The 22383-nt window shown below is 41.2% G+C and overlaps 1 protein-coding gene across 1 annotated transcript; it reads right to left on the reverse strand.

Annotated features, from left to right (window-relative positions):
* Positions 1-302: 302 nt before the first annotated feature.
* LOC105700174 lies at positions 303-2622 on the reverse strand. The gene has a single exon (XM_023431795.1). The coding sequence runs from the start codon at positions 2104-2106 to the stop codon at positions 385-387; it is 1722 nt and encodes a 573-aa protein (XP_023287563.1). The 5' UTR covers positions 2107-2622; the 3' UTR covers positions 303-384.
* Between the last annotated feature and the right edge of the window lie 19761 nt (positions 2623-22383).

The following is a 22383-nucleotide window of genomic DNA, read 5'->3' on the forward strand; positions in this document are numbered from 1 at the left end:
ACAGCGGTTTCCTGGACGAGTAAGGTTGTGCAAACGAAGTCCCTCGAGTGACTTTCGTTTCTAGATAAAAATCCCTATTTTATCAGTGCTATCATTTTATAATCGGTTTCAACAACTTTTCTAATAACAAACTACTGATCTTATCGTTGATAAACTTGGAATGAATTGCTCAATAGATATGATAATCGATTCATCCGGGATTAGAATAGATAGCCGATGATCGGAATTGTTCACCAGGCGCGCCCAACGACGGGCAGAAAACGTTCGAAGGGCTCCAAAGCGACACAACCATTATGTTCGTATCAGAAACAGCGTTTATCAAATCAACAATCCATTTCTCCGAGTGCAGCTTCAATCGTCGATATTCCCGTTGGAGTCGAAGTATTAGAGAGCGAGGAACTTCATCAAAGCATCGTAGATCAGGCGAGGATTAATGGTGCCATCGGCAGTGTACCGCACACCTCGAAGAGAACCATCATCGTGGCTGACCACGCCGTACTCGCCGACGATAAAGCCATCGGGAGTCCTTTCTTCCACCCGGTACTTCCTATAGTTCCGGCCCTCCACCACGTAGCTGACTTTATGACCATCCTCCGCGTCGGTGGAGGACTCCGTGACCGTTTGTGGCCCATGAACGTTGCCATTACTCCCAACACTGACGGCTTCGTCAACTTCGTAGTTCTGCTCCTCGGGTTCCCGCTGGTCCAGTGGTCGACCGTCATCACCATAGACTTTGCTGGGTTCGCTGTAGATCTTGGCAGGCTCGGAGTAAACCTTGGCCGGCTCGGAGTAGATCTTGGCAGGCTCGGAGTAGATCCTAGACGGTTCGGAGTACACCTTCTCGGGCTCTCCATATACTTTTGCTGGTTCGCTATAGATCTTGGCGGGTTCGGAGTAGACCTTAGCCGGTTCACCGTACACCTTGGCGGGCTCGGAGTATACCTTTGCAGGTTCTCCATAGACCTTTTCAGGTTCCGCATACACTTTAGCCGGTTCGCTGTACACCTTGGCAGGCTCGCCATAGATCCGGGCTGGCTTGCTGTACATTTTGACCGGTTGACTGTAAGCCTTGGAAGGCTGATTGTACAGAGAGGCATCGTAGTGTCTACCAGCTTTCCGACCTTGCGGAGGATGGTCCATCTCGACAGGCTCCTCGTGAGTCTCCCGGGGCTCGGAGTGCTCTTCAGAGACCTCGTAGCTCTCCTCGACGGGCTCCGAGCTGCTGCTGCTGGCTGCCGAATCCTCGACCTCCTCTCTCCTGGAGCCCCATCGACTCAGGGCAGAGGATGCCAAAGAGCGATTCGGAATGGGCCTGGGCGTTACCCTCCCGCGCCAGCTGGTGTTCGGCGATTCCTCGTCCACGGAGAACTCGCTCCTGTTGGACTCGGACACGATGTTGCTAAGCTCCTCTGTGACCAACAACGCTGGAAGGGGCGTTATGGTCAGGGTGGAACTAGAAGCAACGTCCTTGACGGTAGTCGTCAACGTGGACCTAGTCGTCGTGCTGGTGGTCGTCGTAGTCGATGGTCTAGTCCCCGTTGCCTTGCCCTCTGCATCGTAGTGCTCCACTCTGACTTTATACGGCGTGGCCTCCACGGTAGACGTTACACTGACCCCGATAACTTTCTGATTGACACTTTTATTGAGTTTGCCGCGGTTCGCCTCCCCAGCCTGATCTCGGACAGTCAGGGCTACCTCCGGTTGAGAGCTGGGCTTGGTGCTGACTCTACTCGCGGTTTCTTCCGTCTGCGAAGTTGGGACACTCCTGCTGTCGGACTTCTGGCTGGTCCCGATCTGGCTAACGGGGTAGAACTTGGACCCGTCCTCTCGCGACGCCCCATGCGTTATTGCGGGTTTCACGTTCGAGGTCCTCGAAATTCTGTAGATGGACGCCTCGTGTTGAGATTCCGCGGGGACGTTATCCGATGTATGATGCCCACGTCTCAGGCCTCGACGTCTCGGCGGCGTCGGCGCCATCGCTCCGTTTATGAAGACCGACAGGAACTCCGTTCCTGCTAGGATGTCGTTCCTTTTCGCGGGAGCGGAATTTCCTTGTCTCCAAACCAGTGCCGCTTGAAGCAGTACCTGCGACATGAACGATACCATACATTAACGTCATCATCCGGATTCCCGAATCGAAATTTTGATTCTTTTCAGAACTTCTAGGTGTAAGTCTTAAATGGATTGTACGCGGAGAAAAATAAGAACTTAAAAGTTACAGATGTCTATCTGTTGGAAACGTTTGTTCTCAATGCGGTTAAAAGCTGTTCCATTAAACAATTAATTCAGCTAACTTTACTTTCAAACATGTACAGATAGCAGAAACATTTCTGTAAGAGCCATCTGTAAATGCAGTTGAAAATGGCTGTTAATATTGACAGCGATAAAACTGGGATATTTGAAGTATTATAAAATTGTAGGAACAACAAAAAGTATCTGTTGATATTACAGATTCACTTTTTTCAGGTTATCGTTTTCGAAAAGGTTAAACACATAGATAGGCCTTCCGATTAAAATCTGAAGATTTCACAGATTGAATCTCTTAAATCTACAGATTTCTTCCGTAGAAGTACCATATGCAAGCATCCACATAAACGGTCAAATGTGCATGCGAGCAGTTGCGCATCGGAAATGTCTTTCTGCCGTTGAATGACACGCGTGATGCCTCGATCAACCTCGCTGCCAATAACTCTCGATTCCTATTCAATTTTAATATTTTCACGTAATTATTGTGTCCATAATATATAACTTCACATTCAGGTAAGTCAATCTCGTTGGACGAAGTTCTAAAAAAAATATTATTTCATGTTTTTCAGAGAATTCTAAAGATCGTGACAAAACTTAACAAAATCCTATATACGTCAAAAATCCAAGGGAAGTATTCTTTACTAAATTTTACAAAAAGTAGACTATTTCATAAATAAAGAAATTTAAAGCCAAATGTTATGCAACCTTTAAACTGACAAAACGGAAATCAAAAACTCCTTTATAACCATCGAAAAAATTGAATATGATTGTAAAGGAGTTTTAGATCTGTGTTCTGAAATATTGGAGAATATCCCATTAAAAGAACTATTTAGGAATTTGGGGGGGGTTCTAATATTAACATAACGGAATCAAAGTCGGACTTCAAAAACTTAATTAACTTCGATATGCAAATTATGAAGATCTAAAATAAAATTTAATTACCATTAAGTGGAATGTTTAAAGTCAAAACTAAGACACATAGAGTGAACTAGGATCAAAAGAGGTCTTGTTTAGGTTCAAAGTGGGGCTAAAATCTCGACTCGAGCCTCGACTAGAAATTGTAGCCGTATTTTAAACCTGTGTAACTTAAGTAAGCCCTTCTTGGTCCTATTTTACATTTTATGTTCCATATTCGACCTGGAACGTCCTACTTATCGCATCAAATGCATTATAAGAAGCATATGCGAACGACATCGAGTACTTAACGAGTACTTCACACCAAACTTCGGTACTTTAGTTTGATACATATTTATTTCTCAGTTAACCGTTTGAGTCCTAGGCAGCGCGATCGCGCTGTTTAGATTTCATATAAAAAAATCCAAATTTTAACGCTATGGACAACTGACGGTGCACTCAGAGTCTGTCGAAATAGCGCGTTCTTCCTTCCTTCTCTACTTAACACCAAAAACATAAACTAAGAGAAGCGCTATCGCGCTGATTGGTATTTTTCAACAAAAATTAAAGGCGAGCGTTATCTCTCTTCGGCGCTTGACTCTCTTCGCCCTCAATTAAGACAAGCGTTATTGCGCTGTTCGGCATTTGTCGACGATGCTTTTTCAATGACTCCTGGGTTTAGAACAGGTAAGAGAACTCATCACCCATATTTAGCATAATTAAAATACTTTCCGTTTTGTAGACACGGTAATTTGTTCAGATCTTTTTCGCGCTATCCTCTATCAATTAAATTCATCTGAAAACACTGAACGTCAAGTTTCGTTAACTCAACGCGTTCATCATCGTCTTCTACCTGCATTGCTTTCGTAGCTCTCGCATTCTTTTCTGCTATCTGATTTTCTTGACGCATAGGCGATGAACCACGAATGTACTTTCGTGGTGCGCTCTCAAATTTCATAGAGTTGCCGCAAGGGGCGCCATGATGGGGCCGGAGTTCCACTAAGCACGTCGGGTGTGACATAGCGTGCGACACGTCAGCGCGTCGAGGATGAAAAACCTTTCAGAACTGCATTTTACCTCGTGCATCACTTTCGTCGTAGTTCTAGGTGATTTTTATTCTTGACGCGTTGACGCGCTGCGCTGTAATTTCCACGTACTGAGTGAACGGCCATAAGCATTGTTTCGCAGAGATGAGTTGGGAGATTGCTCACGGGCAGGATCGCGCGATCGCGTCCTGTGCTGCCCCCTGGTAGTTGGTGCGAGCGGCTAACGTACCTGCCATATGTTACCCCTCAGTGGCGGCGCAACTCATCTCTGCCATAAGTGAGTCATCCCTATATAGCGCGACCCCTGGCCGCGATCCTCCCGAGTCGACGGGACGACCTTTCGCCGACTCGCAAGTGGCTGCGCGGATTTTCATTATTTCTTATGTGTCAATTTAGACTAAGTTTAGTCTTCTCCCGGGTCCGCGGTCGATTTCGGTTCGCGATTCTTAATCGAACGCCGGGATGTCGGACGACCCTTCCACTTCGGAGCCACCGGTTTCGTGGAGTTTTTTCCGTTAATTCAAAAAATATTCGGGAGAAGTGTTTTGCGAGGAGTCGGACACGAGTCGAGGTGGCATCTCGATATTCTTACGGGTCGCCTTAGAACAGCCGCCTCGACGAGGAGTCAGCTTCAGAGATTACAGGATTTTTCGGCCAAGCCTTCCATTCCACTACCCCGGGGCCGCAGTGCGAACTGGGCTTGGCCTTTCTCTCTTGACGAAATTCTGAATTATAAAAGGCGAGTAGAGTCGATAGCTCGTTTTAGCGATGTATAAATTAATCAGCTTAGGATGTTTTCAGCGTCTTCGACGGTAGGTGCCTCTTCCTGTAGCCGCGTTTCTTGCTGGCCCTCGCCCTTCGACTACTCCGGGAGCGAGTCGATCGGGTCAGGGCCAGAAGGCATGGTAAATTGTAACTTTGTGAATTCCTTCGATTTTCATCCGTGTTCCGATTCCATGTATTCGTTTAATTTTTTTTTATTCAACCGGCGATGACAATCGATGGGACGTTTGAATGCGAGAACTGAACTCGGGGGTCGAAGGCATCCTGGAATGCGCTCCCTAGGATTAGGCTCTTTGCCCCCTGATGGAATGCGAGAGAACCGTGGAGCCAGTGTGTTGAAACGAATGTGGTTGCTATTTTAAATATAGTTAGGGCGTTAGGACAGTTGTCTGGAGTGAACGTCTGGATGTAAGCAGGCAAGGCTAGGGCGGGATCTCTTCCCGCGGTTTGAGGGAAGATCTTGGATCTGGGGTACTTATCCATCTTTCATCCTTCTGGAAGGGCGGAGGATGTCTGTCCTGTGACATACCCGCGATTATGACAATTTTCTTTTAGGAATGAAATTAATTAGACCGCGGTTGGGAATCCGGATAAATGTGCAATACGCCCGGACTGCGCATCCTCGGATCGTAGGTCGTCGTTTTGCTAGCTTTTAGATTTGCTCGCGGGGTGACTTTTTTTAATACGCAAAATCAGGAGATTGCCAAGCGTTCCGGACGTAGGGGGCTCTGCCCGAAGAGACTACAAGAGTCGAAGAGGCTATATGCCGAAGCGGCCTCTTAAGAAGAGGGCAGCTACGATGGCCTTCCGTTCTTTCGAACGGTCAGCCATCCATTTTTTGGCCACGTTGTTCCTCCTATGTTTTTCTATGTTACTTTGTCAGGATTGACGGAGAAGAGACGGCGAACGACCATTTCGATTATATTTTGTCAATTCTACATTTAAATGGATTTTTTCTTACTTAGCGATATGAAAAATACCAGTTCAGTCAATTTAACAAGATCGATCTACCATTAATATTCTTGACTTTTAGTAACTTATTCGCTGTCTAATCTCAGACTTCCTGGATTTCTTTTAATGTTCTGTTTTGCTTGTTCTTTTGTGGGTGTTTCGCTTGCTTTGCTTTTGTGGGTGTTTTGCTTGTTCTTTTGCTTGTCCCTTTCCAGGTTTAGGTGATGCACAACAGGATCCATTTTTTTTCATGTCATCATGAGTAGTTCATCGCCGCAGATCTTGCTGGACTTGTTGGTAAGAGATGTTAAAAGATGTTAAACGATGTTTGTCATCACAGAGATGAGTTGGGAGCAGATATGAGGAGGATCCCTGAATTGGACCGTCCTTGGACGTTATCAGGTGGCAAATGCGTCAGCCGTCCACATCCTTTACCGGGGGGCAGGGCAGGAGACGATCGCGCGACCTTGCCCGTGAGTAATCTCCCAACTCATCTCTGTGTTCCGTCGGTATCGAGATAAATAGATGAGTTTCAGGTTAGTAATCATTACTGCCATATTTAAGACAAACATAAATACCATTTTCTCTGTACCGCAACGAATGGTTGAATTTTCAGATTAATTGACATAGATGACATTTTTAACGTAAACGTTCATTACGCTTTCAGATTAAAAATTTCAACTTTTCAAGTTAAACGTTTCATTTATTGATAATACTTTGAGTCAGGGTAAACAATTTCATTATTGACATTTTCAGGTTATTTAACGCTATCAAAGCCGTTCGGATTAGAAGCATTATCGGTATTTGATAGAACTATAATATTACTCAGTTTTCTTCTGATACTAAATATCGCGAAATGTTTTTTTATTTTTAACATGTATTTTGTTCTAAATGTTGTACAATATACGTATTTAGCAACAGTCATTTATTACTTCTGTGCGCTCAATTATTCCTTCGCAAGTACGTTTTTGTCAAATTGTATTAGGGTAAAGTACGGATAGACGCCTACGTTTTTAACGTGTACTTCTAAAGTCGTTATTAGCTTTCGTTTCCAAACAATTTCATGTTCATATCATACCGTAGTATTTTATTTTCATTATGTTCTACAATTATTTGCCTAAGATCAATAGTTGTTATAATAGAACAAAAATATGAAAGATCTCGATTTGAGCATCTATCCCACACGAATAAAATAGATGCCTTTGGGTGAACGGATAGATGCCCTAAGGGTGAATAAATGAAACCATAATCAATTTGCTTAAAAAATCTGTTTTTTAATGTTTGCAAAGTTAAAGAACAGTATTCAAGTTATCTTTAAACTTATAAAAATTAACAAAAATAGTTTTTAATGGTTAACGTAGGTACAAGCGTCCCTCAATTTACGAGAGTATCCGTTCCACGTAGATTCGTTTTATACGAATGAAAATTACGTAAAATTTGTCACGACAAAAGAAAAAATATTGAAAATAAAAGCTAATATGCATACGTTTTAGAAATATATATGTATATACATATGTATATATAACAAAAAATAATGACGTAAATTGAGGAAGGCGGGTATTTACATTAGAACAAAATTTATTTCCTAGTATGGATAACAAGAAATAATTCTAAGACAACATTAAAAACCTCGAAGAACATCACCTTATAGCATATGAGACTTTAGTTTAATACTCGACATGTACGTGACATGAAATGCAATAATCCTCGTAATCTGTGCAGTCCTCGTGGAATCACTTTCTACAAGAAATGCCCTGGATCCGTACCAAAAATGTGATAGTTTAGGCATCTATCCTTCATTGGTGACTATCCGGACCTTAAACCAGGGCATCTATCCTTTTATGTGCGGATAGATGCCTTCGTACATATCAAAATAAACGTTACAAGGAGAGGCTAGGAAAACATTGGAGGTCTGTATTTGTCATATTTATAAAGTAAAAATGAGGTAAAGATGTTAGCTTGCGGGTCAGTTTTCTATTTTTACAACAGTTGCTTCGAGTTGAGAAAAACTTTACGGGAAAATCCGATGCACTGGTTTCTTTAGGTGATCGTAACATTTCGCGCGTGCATACTTTGGGGATGTTGTGTCGTAAGTGAAGTGCCGGGGGGAGAGGCTATGCAAGCAGGGACGTAATGTTGCTGAAAGTTTTTTATCTCAAAGATCTGAGAAACGTGGCGTCTATCCTGTCGGGACATCTATTCGTACTTTACCCTATACACGTAGCAACCCAGTGCACGTATTTGGCAAAAGTTGTTGATTTCGTTATTTCTGTGCGATTAATCTCCGTTTTATAGGTAACTTTTTATAAATTGGATTTTTACGAAAAGTTGTATTTTGTGCTTTTGTTTTTACATCAAACCTGTTCTAAGATTAAAAGAAGAAGAAATGGAAATATCTATCACTTTTAAGGTTCATGGTAGGACTATAATTATATAAAAATCGTCCTTCTTTAGACTATCTCTAAACCCATTTAAGGGTTCTTTAAGGGTTCTACGATTTTTTTATTAGGCCTACAATTCTCTAACAATAAGTAAGATCAAAATGTTGACTAGGGCTGTTTCTTAATTTAGAAGCGAACTTACAACCTAGCCAATATTTATCCACGTACATACTAGATCCTATTTAACGCAAATTCATCCTATCTTATCCCCACTGATCAGCGATTGACTAATTCCAACTCAGCCTCTTCGATCGTTCTTACCAAGTGATCTGGCGAGATTGATGCACTGAATCGGTAAAGCTCCCTAACTCACGTCAGAACCAACGCATCAAGATCGACGTAAATTGAGTGTTCGAGGGTTGTCTGAACACCTAGAAGGATCGTCGGGTTCGCCGTAACTCAGGTTCTCGGAGTGCTTAAGGTGAAGTGAAACATTCTTCAAATCAGTCGATTCGAATACAACACTTTTTTTTTAAGGGCATTAGACCAAACTGTTCGAAACTTTGACACATCACTCCTGATCATCTAAGAATTGTCTTGACACCTTCAATATTTGGATTTTTCAAACAAATTTTTTAACTCAGTCCAGACCAGAACCAAAATGGCGTCGAGCTGTCATATTTCGATCAATATACAATTATGGAAGGCTCTGATATGAGAATCGAAAGGGTCAGGACAATTGTACGACAATTTAGAACACTCTGGTAATCGATAAACTCGCATTTGAACGGGATAAAGGCAAAAAAAGTGTTGTATGCGTTTCTTTGCTAAAACGGTGGGAATACGAGGTCTCGGAGTGAAAATTTAATTGTCCTGGAAATCACAGATGGCGCAGGGGGTCCCTCTGCAGTCAATTAGGGCCTCAGAAACCATGAATCCAGGGGATTTCTGGAGTTTTACTTCGATTTCTTTACAATTATTGCTCGAAAACGACAGACGGAGTATGACATTTCGTACAATACTCAATATAATTCGGCACGAGTGTCAATATAAAAACGAACGTCAGCAACGGAGATATTTAGAAAAACTTCTTGTTTCCGACGTCGATCAACTTCCTCGACGTGTTTCATTTTACCTTAAGTGTCATATATACATACCAAAAAGTCGAAATATTTATGAAACTTTTTTCCAAATTTGGCGCACCGAATCATTTGAAACTTCATCACGAGATTATGGAGGCTCGAAGGACGAACGCGACGCTCGTGCAATTTCGTTACTCGAAAAAAAAAGTGAATTTATCTCGGATAAGAACCAAAAGAAAGACATTTTTGTTCAAAACACGAATTTCACGAACATCGAGTTCTTCCTTAGAGCCTCCATAATTACGTGTTAACGTTTCAGGTAATTCGGTGCAGTCAGTTTGGAGAAAAGTTTGATATATGTTTTCACGTTTTAATATATATAAAATGATTCTTTCGTATCACCTCAAAATTCAAAGAAATGCCCGTAAAACTGATTGATTCAACGGCGTCTGCCCGGTAGTTCCCGATCGGAGGATTACCCCGTCATAAAAATTGCGGTGCGCTGCTGGAATGCAACCGCTAATTTACATTCCTATTATACGATTCGGCGGGGGCAAGTGTGGATCTGGTGGAGGGCCTCGGAGCCCGGGAAGCGGATATTTATACGCGAACCCGTCGCGTAAAATCCGCGTGTTAATAATTTAAAGGCGTCGTGCGCGCTTAAGGCCGCGAGACGCCGTCGGTTTATTGCCGCTCGGACGTGATCGGCATCGCCGCGGATGCTTTTCATTTTTCTCGAACGGAAGGTCGCGGTCGTTCCGCAGTTTCGGCTTTGCGTGTCCGCCGAAAATGAGGACGATGAATAATGCGACCGTGGGCGGAACGCACTCGATGACAGCCAATTATGTTACGAGGCGATTCCGATCTCGTTGTGAGTTTTATTATTTTTTTCAATAACACCTAAACTTTCCTGAAATCGCTTTAAGGTAATGCGAAAGGGATCTCTAAGAGATCTCGTTTATGACATTTTTCTCCGAACTGGGTGTACCGAATCGTTTGAAACGTTACTTCGTTAATATGGAGGTCCTACGGAAGGTCTTTGTCCTAAGAAAATTTCATTTTGTAAATATCTGTTTGCGAACAATATTTTAACTTTTTCTAAAAAAAATGGAATTTCGTGGTTGTCGGGATCGTTCCTAGAGTCTCCATATTCACGTGGTAAATATTCAAACATTTCGGAGAAAAATTTCATAAACGATTGACCCCTCAGATGCCGCTTTCACGTCACCTTAAACTACCGAGACAACTTCGCCTCCTTTGGGAAAATATTCCCTGTATCCAGAAAATCGGATCAAAGACTTTTTAAGCAAGACATTGGCCGATGAAATCTGGTTTTACAATTGGGTCAATCATTGTACAGTTTATGTAGTAAATTGTACAGTTGGATATGACTTTCCCAAATGAGTAAAATAAGATTAATCCTTATCTTAATGAGGCACTAAACTGATGAAATTTACGAGCACTTCTTGAACGTTGGTGGTCTTTCGGGTTTGAGTCTCTCTTGCTCCTTAAACTGTAACACTGTAGGTGAAAGATACTAATAGCTGGGATATTAATTTCAGATAGAGTAAAAAGTATAATTGATACTGAAACAATAGTCACATCATTTAAAACAGTGGTATATGGCATTTGGTATTTAGGTTTGCGAACGACGAACAGTTCATTAAAAATACAACCTGTTTCGGATCATCAAAAAAGTGGCAACGATCTATTTTGTTCGGTAGGTGTAGGTAAAGCGAGTAGAGGTTATAATGTAATCGTATCTCACAAATGTACGATATCGAGCATTTAAGATACTTTCGGTGCGTTTCTTGTTCCTTGCGAAGTGCTCAACTTTATTAAAACAATGCAGGGAGATGTTAACTCAAGCACTTGGACCAATAAAAAAAATTGACTGAAAAGACTGCTTAATAAATTATTAGAGATTATGATAAGTAAATAGAAATATTCCTTTCTTCCTATCGCTCGCTTTTCTCAGGAGTAACTTCTAAAATACTCATTACTTTGTAATCCGTAAATATTGCTTCACTGACAACTGCATTACATTGGATTTAAGGTGTCATGAAAGTGGCGTCTGAGAGATCAATCGTTTATAAAATTTCTTCGGACTGGAAGTCCTGAATCGTTTCAAACTTTACCACGTGAATGTAGAGGCTATAAGGAAGATCCTGACACTCGTGAAATTTCATTTTTTTAAGTCTTAAAAATGTCTATAAACAAATTTAAACAAAAATTGAAATTTCATGAGTGTTAAAATTCAAGACCTTCCTCATTGTCTCCATATTCAAATTGTAAAGTTTGAAACGATTCGGTACACCCAGTCCGGGAAAAGTTTCATAAACGAGGCCCCTCAGACGCCACTTTCATGTCACCTTAACAGCGAGGGTGTCCTAATCTTCTTGACAATGTACAATTGTCGAACGTTTGTTTCAATTGTTCAATCGTTGAACGCGGTAGATTTAAAATTAAAACTACCCATTTTAGGCATGCTTCTCCCATGAACGTAAAACATATGGACCTCAAATACGCAATTACTTCCTTGATATTCTTGCGATCGCGCGAGAATAAAAGGAAGCGGACAAAGGACCTTTTTTTCTTTCTCCTTTGCTGCTAGATAACTTCTCGCCAAATTACAATGCGCAGATATTTCGCAAAATTGGAGGGAATGCAAGAAAGCTGCCCTTATGTCTTCTCTCAATGTGGATGCCTTCACAGCCAAATTGGAGGGCGCAATCCATGTATGTCTATGACTTTCCCAATGCCCTAAATGTACGGATGTTTAAGGTGACATAAAAGTGTGATATGCACATAACAAAAAGTCAAAATATTTATACAACTTTTCTCCAAACTGGATTCACCGAATTGTCTGAAACTTTAACACGTGATTATGAAGGCCCTAAGGAATAACGCGCTGCTCATAAAAGTTCTTTGTTCGAAAAAAAATTGTGTACTTATCTCGGACAAGAACCAAAAGAAGGTATTTTTTTCGAAAAATGAAATTTCACGGGCAGCGCGTTCTTCCTTACAGCCTCCATAATCATGTGTTAAAGTTTTAGATAATTTGGTGCACCCAGTTTGGAGAAAAGTTTTATAAATATTTTGACTTTTTGGTATGTATATATCACACTTTCATATCACCTTAAAGACCCAGCATCGACGTAGTTATCAATGCTGACCACCTAATCCAACTTCTGTTGGGAAATATCTCCGCGAGGGCGAGAAACTATGCGTAGGTACATGACTCCGACACTCGGCGAACCCAACTCGTGGAATTAGAAAAGTTTCCTGTTGAAAGGAGAGCATTGTGCAGAGGACTGAGGTCAGTCCTAAGGCCGTTAATTCACGTGCGCTTGAACGAGTGAACGGACTTATATGTCGATGCGACGCTCGTCGAGATCGACATTTTTCACACCTCTACGGTGACGCGACATCATTGATGCATGTGTCCTATTCGCGCACTTGCATGCTTGCATCGTTTTGTAAAATGCATGGAGGTGTTCACTTATTACGCGTGTTCATGGACAAGCAGAATACCTGTCCCACTAGATTTGGTCGATATTAAAGCTGCGATCATTCGCAGTATCTTAAGGTGAAGTGAAACCACCCCTCAAATCAGTTGATTCGAATACAACACTTTTTTTTAAGGGTATTGGATAGAGCTGTCCAAAATTTTGACACATGACTCGTGAGCGCCTAGGTATCATGCTGACACTATCAAACTTTGGATTTTTTTTTAATTTTTTAACTTACCCCAGACCAGAACTAAAATGGCGTCGAACTCTCATATTTCGATTGATATTTAATTATTGAAGGCTCTAATATGAGAAACGAAAAGGTCAGGACAATTGTACGACAATTTAGAACACTCTGGTAATCGAGAAACTCGCATTTGAACGGGATAAAGGCTAAAAAAGTGTCTTATGCGCTTCTGTGCTGAATCGATGGGAATACGAGGTCTCGGAGTGGATATTTAGTTGACATGGAAATCACAGATGGCGCAGGGGGTCTTTCTGCAGTCAATTACGGCCTCGGAAAGCATGAATGCAGAGGATTTCTGGAGTTTTGCTTCAATTTCTTTATAATTATTGTACGAAAACGACAGGTGGAGTATGTCATTTAATACAAAGCCCAATATAATTCGACACAGCTGTCAATATATAAACGAATGTCGACGTCGTGGGTATTTAGAAAAATCCTCTTTATCGACATCGATCAAGTTCCTCGACGTGTTTCACTTCACTTTAACTTATAGTGGGTCTGATTACCCCAAGATACCTTACTTAATGTACTTATTTTACTTAAGCCTTAATTTCCAAAGCCGCATCGTCATCGAATTGTCATATTTTCATTGAATCATTTTACCTACAAATAAGAGAAATGTACTCGCAGATCTTCAAACAATGTGAGCAACTCCCCCGACGTATTATAAAATATTCAACACGCTAAAACGATCAGGTCCGTATGTTGTGTCGCCACTGCCCACGGAGCCACCGAGTATATCTTTTTATTGCACTCTTGACTACATACATCTTTCAAATTTTACATTTTGAAATGCAGAATCCTGGATAAGTTGGAATACATAGTCTCCTTTGTTAATAATAAGTCCCAACTTCTGGGAGGATCCCAAAAATATCCAATAATGAACTGCCCTCATCCCTTAAACTGCTCCTCGCTACGTTCCCTGTATGCAGTTTCACCTTCTACGGTATAAGTACGTCTTATGCTGTGAACAGTCCTAAATCCAACTGCAGATTATGACTGTAAGAAGCTAATCCCGGATGAGCGCCGAGTCTGGCGAGGATGGTAGGGCCGAGGTGAAAAATAAAAGGACCGTAAAATAATTTAAACGTCATTCCAAAGTCGAGGTAATCCTGATGCCTTACATGCCTCCGCACTGGAAAGGCGAGCACCGAGTTGTCGAAGCATGTACCGGTTGTCGTGCGAACCAGACGAGCTCATATCGGTTTCGGACCAGGTTCGGTTCTTTGTGTCACGAACGGGAAAGAAGGTCGACTGATGCAAGGACCTTGGAAGACCTCGACGCCATCATTCGCTCTCATTAACGTGTCTGCGACAAGTTTTTCGAAGGAACGTCCACGCGGAAGAATTAAAGCGTGTCGCAGTCTTCATTTAGCTCGATTAAGCGTGTAATGATACCGGATCGTCGATATTCACTTCTGCCCACACGGTTAAGGTGAAATGAGACCCCCTTCAAATCGGTCGATTTGAATACAACCCTTTTTTTTAAGGGTATTGGACCAAACTGTCCGAAACTTTGATACATGACTCGTGATCATCTAAGAATTGTCCTGACACATAAAAAATTTGGATTTTTGGAATACATTTTTTGACATTGCCCAGACCAGAACCAATATGGCGTCTAGCTCTCATATTTCGATTGATATCCATTTATTGAGAGCTCTAATATGAGAAACGAAAGGGTCAGGACAATTGTACGACCATTTAGAACACTCTGGTAATCGATAAACTCGCATTTTAACGAGATAAAGATAAAAAAAGTGTTTTATGCGCTTCTATGTTGAAACGATGGGAATACGAGGTCTCGGGAGTGAAAATTTAATTGACTTGGAAATCACAGATGGCGCAGGGGGTCCCTCTGCGATCAATTAGGGCCCCAGGAAGTATGAATCCAGAGGATTTCTGGAGTTTTACTTCGATTTCTTTATAATTATTGTACGAAAACGACAGGTAGAGTATGCCGTTTAGTACGATACCCAATATAATTCGACACAGTTGTCAATATAAAAACGAACGTCGGCAACTCAGGTATTTAGAAAAATCTTCTTTATTGACTTAAATTAAGTTCCTCGACGTGTTTCACTCCACCTTAAAGATAATTATTCGAGATATGTAGATGAAATTCTTTTAAGATACAATATTTTGAAATTCCGTATAAAATTATGTTTGGGATTTAGTACAAGAGTATACGAACTTCAGAGGGTATGCATACTAAATTTCTAAATCCTTTGTATACCAATTTTTGAACATGTTTGTGTGAATTCATGGGCAATGATGCACAAAATTATATGTACGGGTATACGACTGCCATAAGACATATATACGAAAACTTGCATACTTTTGTGTACTACTTTCGGATCACGTACACATTTGTACGCATTTTCAAAAAACCTTATTATAGTACATGGAGTAATATTTGTTCCAATTTTTTCTTATCTTATCGGTGTTCAAAATTGTAAATATTCTTATACGAATCCTCACGTGGAAATGATGTTCCACGAAATGTAGTATACATTCGATCGGACTTCATTTCGAATTTCTAGTTTTAGTAAGCATTTGTACTCAAATGTGTTCGAAATATCGAATGCTTTTCCTCGATCGCTCTATTAGAAACGGGGCTGGTCGAAATTCAGCATACATTTGTTTCGTTTTTCTTTCGAGTATCCACTGCTTCTGGCCTTAGTACACATTTGTATTCGGAAGCGTTTGAAACGTCGAACATTTTAGAAAGTGTAATTCCCTATTCCGTCAAAGTAGTAGGTGATTTTAATTCGGGAGTCTGTTCAAAATGAGGTAAGACCGAAGAAATTAGTTTCACGGCGTCCTTATGTAGTGTCAGTGTCCTGTGCGATCCAATAAAGTTAATAGAATAAAAAAAAGATGAAAGCGTTTAGCTATACGAATAGTTGTGTCGCCAATAAGGCAATAAAGATTAAGAATTAGACTAAATAGAAGTTAGAGTGAAATATAATGTTTGTATGATTGTGGGGTGGAGTGAGAAGTATTTAGATTAAATGACAGCTCGATAGGCGATACCGTTTATGCGTGGTTAAGAGTTCGTGAAGTGCGAACGGCCGTATGACTCAGTGAGTGAGAATTTTGCCGCACAAAGAAATGTATTGATGAGTGTGGGAATGAGAGAGTGAGGAATATGAATTGAGTGAGGAAGAAATTAGAGTGAGGCTGGATGAGAATGATCGAATGAGAGTTAGTTCTGACTGAGGAGAGCTCGAGCGAAGTCGGAGGGAAAATCAAGTCCCTTTTTCTGAGATCTTTAAGACGTACTCTTCAATGTATTCAACTTCTTTATATTAATTTTCTTATTAATAAATCAACCGTTCATGTTAATCCTGACACTTGAAATTTGATCCTACACTTATTGATTGACGTTTGATTGGGTCAGGAATCCGCGTGGGAGGTGCATCGCTAGGATTTGATTCGAATCCGTAAACGACGTCACTCTATGACAATAGGCAGGAGTGGCTTTCAAAGATGACTTCAGTCGATCGAGAGGAGTATCCCAGGTAAAACCAGGTTCAAAGTGCTGAACTATTCCGGTCACAGGTGGATAATTGTGCCTTGTGAGTGTTGAAAAGTTTTGCAATGCCGTGTATACCTGTATTATTAAAATTGCTCTACCACAATTTTAATAAAAATTTGCCACGTTTGAAAAACCTTCTAACCAACAAAGGCAGTGAAGTTTCATGCCAAATACATATATAAGCGCGTATCAGAGCGAAGCCTTACATGCCATGGTTAAAGAATATTTTTCCCTAAATTGCGAAATTGAAATAATACGAACTTTAATCCGGCTCTCTAGATCAGATTTTTCGCGTTCATTAAACTTTAAACGAAACTTATTTTTATTGTGGATACCAACATGTCCCACGTTGAATATTTAAGTAGGATGGTTTTGAAAACTCAAAGCCTTCATCCTCGGGTAGAAAAAATGTCCCGTTTTTGGATACGCGGCGCGATGCATTATAGAGCATCAACGAGTATGGGAATTTGCCAATACTCCGTAATTCAAGGTCATCCCTGGGCGTGGTGAATTAATAATCCCTGGTAAATGACTCCGCGAACGTCACTGTTAACTCGTTTCGGGCAATGCGAGCGACTCTTTCGCGACGTCATCCCTTTTTGCGTGGGCATCGTTCTCTTTTTGCCGATCTCCGATAGGATCGCTACGAGCGAGGAGGGTCACCGCCTCGGTATTTCGCGCCCGATAATTAAGGAAAGTCGTGACATCGAGCGAGCGACATCTCGACGGGGACCCGTCCAGCAATTAACGCGCACGGGATTCGTTAAGGACGTCCCGCCATCGAAAACAGCCCTCGGGATCCAAGCTCGTTCGCCAGGAAAGCTCGGAATCGGCCCGGCGAGACTGATCGACGGAAATCGCATTCCGATGGAAATGTCCGCCAAGAATTCCAATTGACTCCCACGTGGGAGTTGATGTTAATGATCGGAACAACTCGCGGCCCGCGGTCATCCTGGAAAAAAACCGAAATCGGTGACGGGTCCCTGGATATTTCTTGGACGTGGGAGGAGGATATCATCTGGAAAGAAAAATTCTGTTCTCCCTTTTGCAACATTTTCATTTTTTATTTTTTATTATTACTTCTATGTGTTTTCTTACACAGAATTGCACGTATAGGGGCTTGGGCTAACGGTATAAATTCGACGTCTTAAAAATGAATTAGCCTACATTTATTATAATTTTCTTAATAAATTTGTAAATTCATACGACTTATCATGTTATAACTTTGCGAAAGTGGGTAGCAAGAGTAATACATTTACGTACCAAGTATATAACGTATGTTGTACGGTTTATTTGAAAATATGTCGTAGAATCGGTGTACCATGTTGTAATCAAACTTCCAAGAAGATTATGATAAAATTGCGATATTATTTCAACACGGAGAGGTGTTTGAGGATTTCAATCCATATGCAAGGTTTCAGCCAATACCTAACCGGGTCGTGTCAGGGGCTCGACCTCTTCAGGGGGTTGCACAATGCACCGGCACCAGGGAAAGTGCGAAAGCTCCTCGAGTCAAGGGATAAATAAATTCCGGCCGTCGGAACAGGGATTATTAATAACGCTCAATTGATCCGAGGACTTTCACGCGATGCCCAACGCGAGGCGCGTGCTCGACGTCGCGTGCGTAACTCGAGCATACGTCGGTATGTGCAGGTCGCGTCATCGAGGATTACCGACCTGCGACATCGTGCGGTTATAAATTTCCTTCTCATTTTTACTCCGCGACGAAGGGAGTAGGTGTAATGCACCTACTCTGCCAGAAGAACACCGCCAATTGAACTATTCCTATTCTTGCCACGGCTTGTCAAGCTCGTGAATCATTAGCTCGAAAATGATATGTACTTTGAGTTACGGTAATGACGCGGATTTAACGACGTGTCGTTATTACCACACCGGCACACCGCGGTAGCAAATGGAAGGTTGCTGCAACCCGGGGGTCTCTAATAACGGGAGCATGAAGTGACTCAGGATCGGTAAATGCTCGTTAATTCGTAAAATCTCGTTGTTCCATTTCGAGAGCTGGGTGGCCTCTCTTGGTTATAGTTCTCGCCTTGAAGAAACCAAGGTGGCGTTCCAAGGATCCACTATGCGACTCGAATTTGAGTCCTTGTGAAATCTACCATCTCGGTCAATTATTTCTTTTCATCGTCGGAAATATTCTTCCTGGAGTGCTTCTTCTTCCTGTCAAAATTTTAATCAATTCTGCGATTATAGTTAAAGAATAACGAGAACTGTTACGTCGGATACTATTAAAACAAAAATATTGTAATTTTATAACACTCTTGTTGGGAGTTTTATTCGGACATGGCATACAAGTTTCATAGCATATTTTTACATAAATTTATAACGTGTTATTGATTTAGTGCAAAACTGTATCTACACTGAGAGAAATGCATACACATATGTATCGTTGACGTAAATATACATGCGTTGATACATACATAATTGCAAGGAACAATTAAGTTGTCGTAAAGGAAACATGACGTAATTGATTTAAACGAATGATTTGATTCAAATGTGTATTCCTGTCAATCGATTGAGTTATTGCCCTAAATACGAAAAAGTCGATTCCATCACCTACATTTTTATTTCGACTTCAGAGTATAAATTTCCCTACACAATTTTATCAAATTATAACATGATGTTATCAAATTATAAATTTATTTAGGAGAGCTCGAGCGAAGTCGGAGGGAAAATCAAGTAATATATAATTTCACTGTAACCTTATGTACTAAAAGTCTACGACATTTATGAATATTTTTAACACGGTATGCATTTACGTAAGACATTTTAAGACATGAAATTCATAATTTCACTGCAACCTTATGCCGTAAAGACGTATTTTATGAATATGTTTAGCAATATACGCCTGGCGGAAAATATTTTCCGACGGCCCTTAACGGTGTACCTGGAATGTACGATCTGAAGACACGTCGGGCATACACCGAATAATACCTCCGAGTCCTTGGCGAAGCCTCGTACGGTATCAACTCCCGCTTCCAGCTCGCAGTTGGATAATCGTGAGGTCATCGAGGGCGTTCGTATGCGGGCGAATTCCTCGCGGGAAACGGGATGCAATTGGACGCGACGGTACGGCAATATGGCGAAGGTATTTGGGTCGCTTCGCAGAGATCGGATACATCATCCTAATAACTTCCTTGAGCGTGGGCGATCGCGTGGCTTCCTCGAGGGACCCGGGTCCAAATTCGCATAATGGCGGGACAAATTGGCAAGTTGCCAGGCCGCGTAATGGAGAAGCGGAACGGCGAAAGAAGAAAACAGATTCCCTAAAAAGAAGTCTTAAAAAATACGAGTACCAGTTAATAGAATTCTGCTTCATAATTATAACTTGACGCATGAGAGGAAATCTCTAAGAATGGGTGATTCAATCAAAGTTTAATTTCAAGTTTCTTTGGAGGAAGTTCAATGGCATGATGCTATTTCGTGGGACCTTCGGAACCTACGCAATCATGCTAGACATTGTTGCGTGATAATGGTGTTTCGATGGGAATTTGCAAAAAAAAATTGCGATCAAGAGAACACGTCGGCGCGCTTTTGACGGCTCTCCGAGCGAAGTGGTGGAGATCTCGCTGCCGGAGACTTTAATGCCGCTCAGCCTGCACAAGACATGTGGTTCCTCGCTCGACACGCAATCACGGCGGAATCGTTATTTCCTCCTTCAGATGATATATTTAACGACGTGGCGTTGCAATTAACAGCCCGCCGATCTTTCTCACGATCACTATTCACGAAATGCGATACCCGGGAAGTAGGCGCAACGCCGTTGAACGGTTGCTCATGCCGGAAGAAGTGATCGGACCTCGAAGCGTTGAAAGACATTAAGGACGAATTCCCGACCCCGAGCAAAATAGAGTTTTAGGTTTTCTCACGGTCCGAAATACTTCAGAAATGAAAACTAATAAACATCTAATTTTGTAAAACTTCTTTTTAAATTGAAATTCTTAAAAATAGTAAAGTATCTGGAAATGCAAAAGGGGTCGGCAGCGCCTTTCAGTTTTGCATTTTTTGACACTCTTAAATAACAAATATGTTTGTATATATTAAAAATATTACGAATTAGTCGTTTTATTGTTAGCTACGTTAGGGGCCAGTTATTCTTCTTCTCTCCACGAAAACCCGAATTCTCGTGACAGGTCTTAAGTATCAGAATCCGAAGTCGGGATTATTTAGTAAGCTTTCATCATTTTGTTTTCAGACAGAAAGTTCGGTGTCACTTACTTCACTTGTTTGAATATTATCAGAATAGAATGGTTATTCCATTTTATACAGTTTAGACTTGAAGATCATCAAACCACTAGTCATTGAAGGAAAACGGAATAAAAACAATTCGGAAATATATTTGAAATGTGAGTTAACTTTTTTATTGCATTCATAATAAATACAATCATAAGTACGTCAAATTTAATGGTACAATTTTCGTTAATAATTTATACAACATTCTATTCCTAGGATCAAGGAATCATTCCTCAATCTTCATTGAGGTGCCGAAACAAAATCAATTGGTATTTGAAAATTATGGTTTCCGAAGTTTAACTGAATCTCGATCTAATGATCGCGTGGACTCCAACCCTACACAATCCAACATAATTGTATATTTAAGGACCAAATAAGACTGATTTCATTATCATCTTCCTATTTTAAAGCCTTCTATTATACTCAAAATCCTTACGTGCGTTTATGGGTCTTGCCTATAAAAGATAAAAATGTTTAACGAGGGATAGAGAATACGAGAAACTGGTGATCAATTCCCAATGTTTTGGTATACACATCTGTGAAAGCAAAAAAAAAACTCATCATAATTGTAATAACAGTTTCCGAGGAATCACATGGACTTGATTTTCACTTTTTGATCGGACTTCTCGGGGGTTGTCGAAGAACTTTGAATGTGAGGAGAAACCACGCATTGGGTATGCGAAAATCCGTTTTGCGCTCGATTAAGCGGTCTCGGCCAATCATGTTTCTTAGCTGAGTTGAGGTTCATCGCTTCCCTCGGGACGGTAGCCAATCGATGCGCTTAATTAGCACGCACCTCCGCATCTCTGTACGCATATCGATTGGAAGGCGAACGAGGGACGACTGATCGACGCCAGCGGTCGCTTTGACCGATCAGATCTGCACGCAAGCTGATCGTCTCGGCGAAAAGTTCCGGCGATCAGCTAGTTTCATTACGTTCCGAGAAGCAACCGGTAATTTCGCTCGTATTCTTAATATTCCCGATAATTAATGGCGAACCCCTGGAGGTTGCTGCACGCAAGCTTGAAGGTCTCGAGATAAAGAAAAAACCTTACCACTGCCCTCCATTTTGCTTTATTATTAAAGTAAGACGCGATAAGCAATCCGGTGTCAAGGGAGCCGGAAATTGATGTAAAATTCATTATCCACGAAATCCCATGTGACAATTCATGATATAGGACGATAATTAAAAAAAGGGGTGCACGCCTGAAAGTCTTTTTTTTTAACTCGTTCTACGTTTTCCAATACGCCGTTATACCGTAATATGACTGCGATATGTTTACAAGCATCAAGACGAATTCCTTGTGGTTTCTACCCTGAGAAAAAAGATGGGTTGACTGACACAAATATGTATCGCTGATATATATATTGTTGCCTGAATTATATATGGTTGCAAGAAACAATTATTTTGTTGAGAAAAAAAATGATGTACTTGATTTAAACAA

The sequence above is a fragment of the Orussus abietinus genome, unplaced genomic scaffold (assembly GCF_000612105.2).
Source record: "Orussus abietinus isolate OABI.00-Male unplaced genomic scaffold, Oabi_2.0 scaffold122, whole genome shotgun sequence".
Taxonomy (NCBI): domain Eukaryota; kingdom Metazoa; phylum Arthropoda; class Insecta; order Hymenoptera; family Orussidae; genus Orussus; species Orussus abietinus.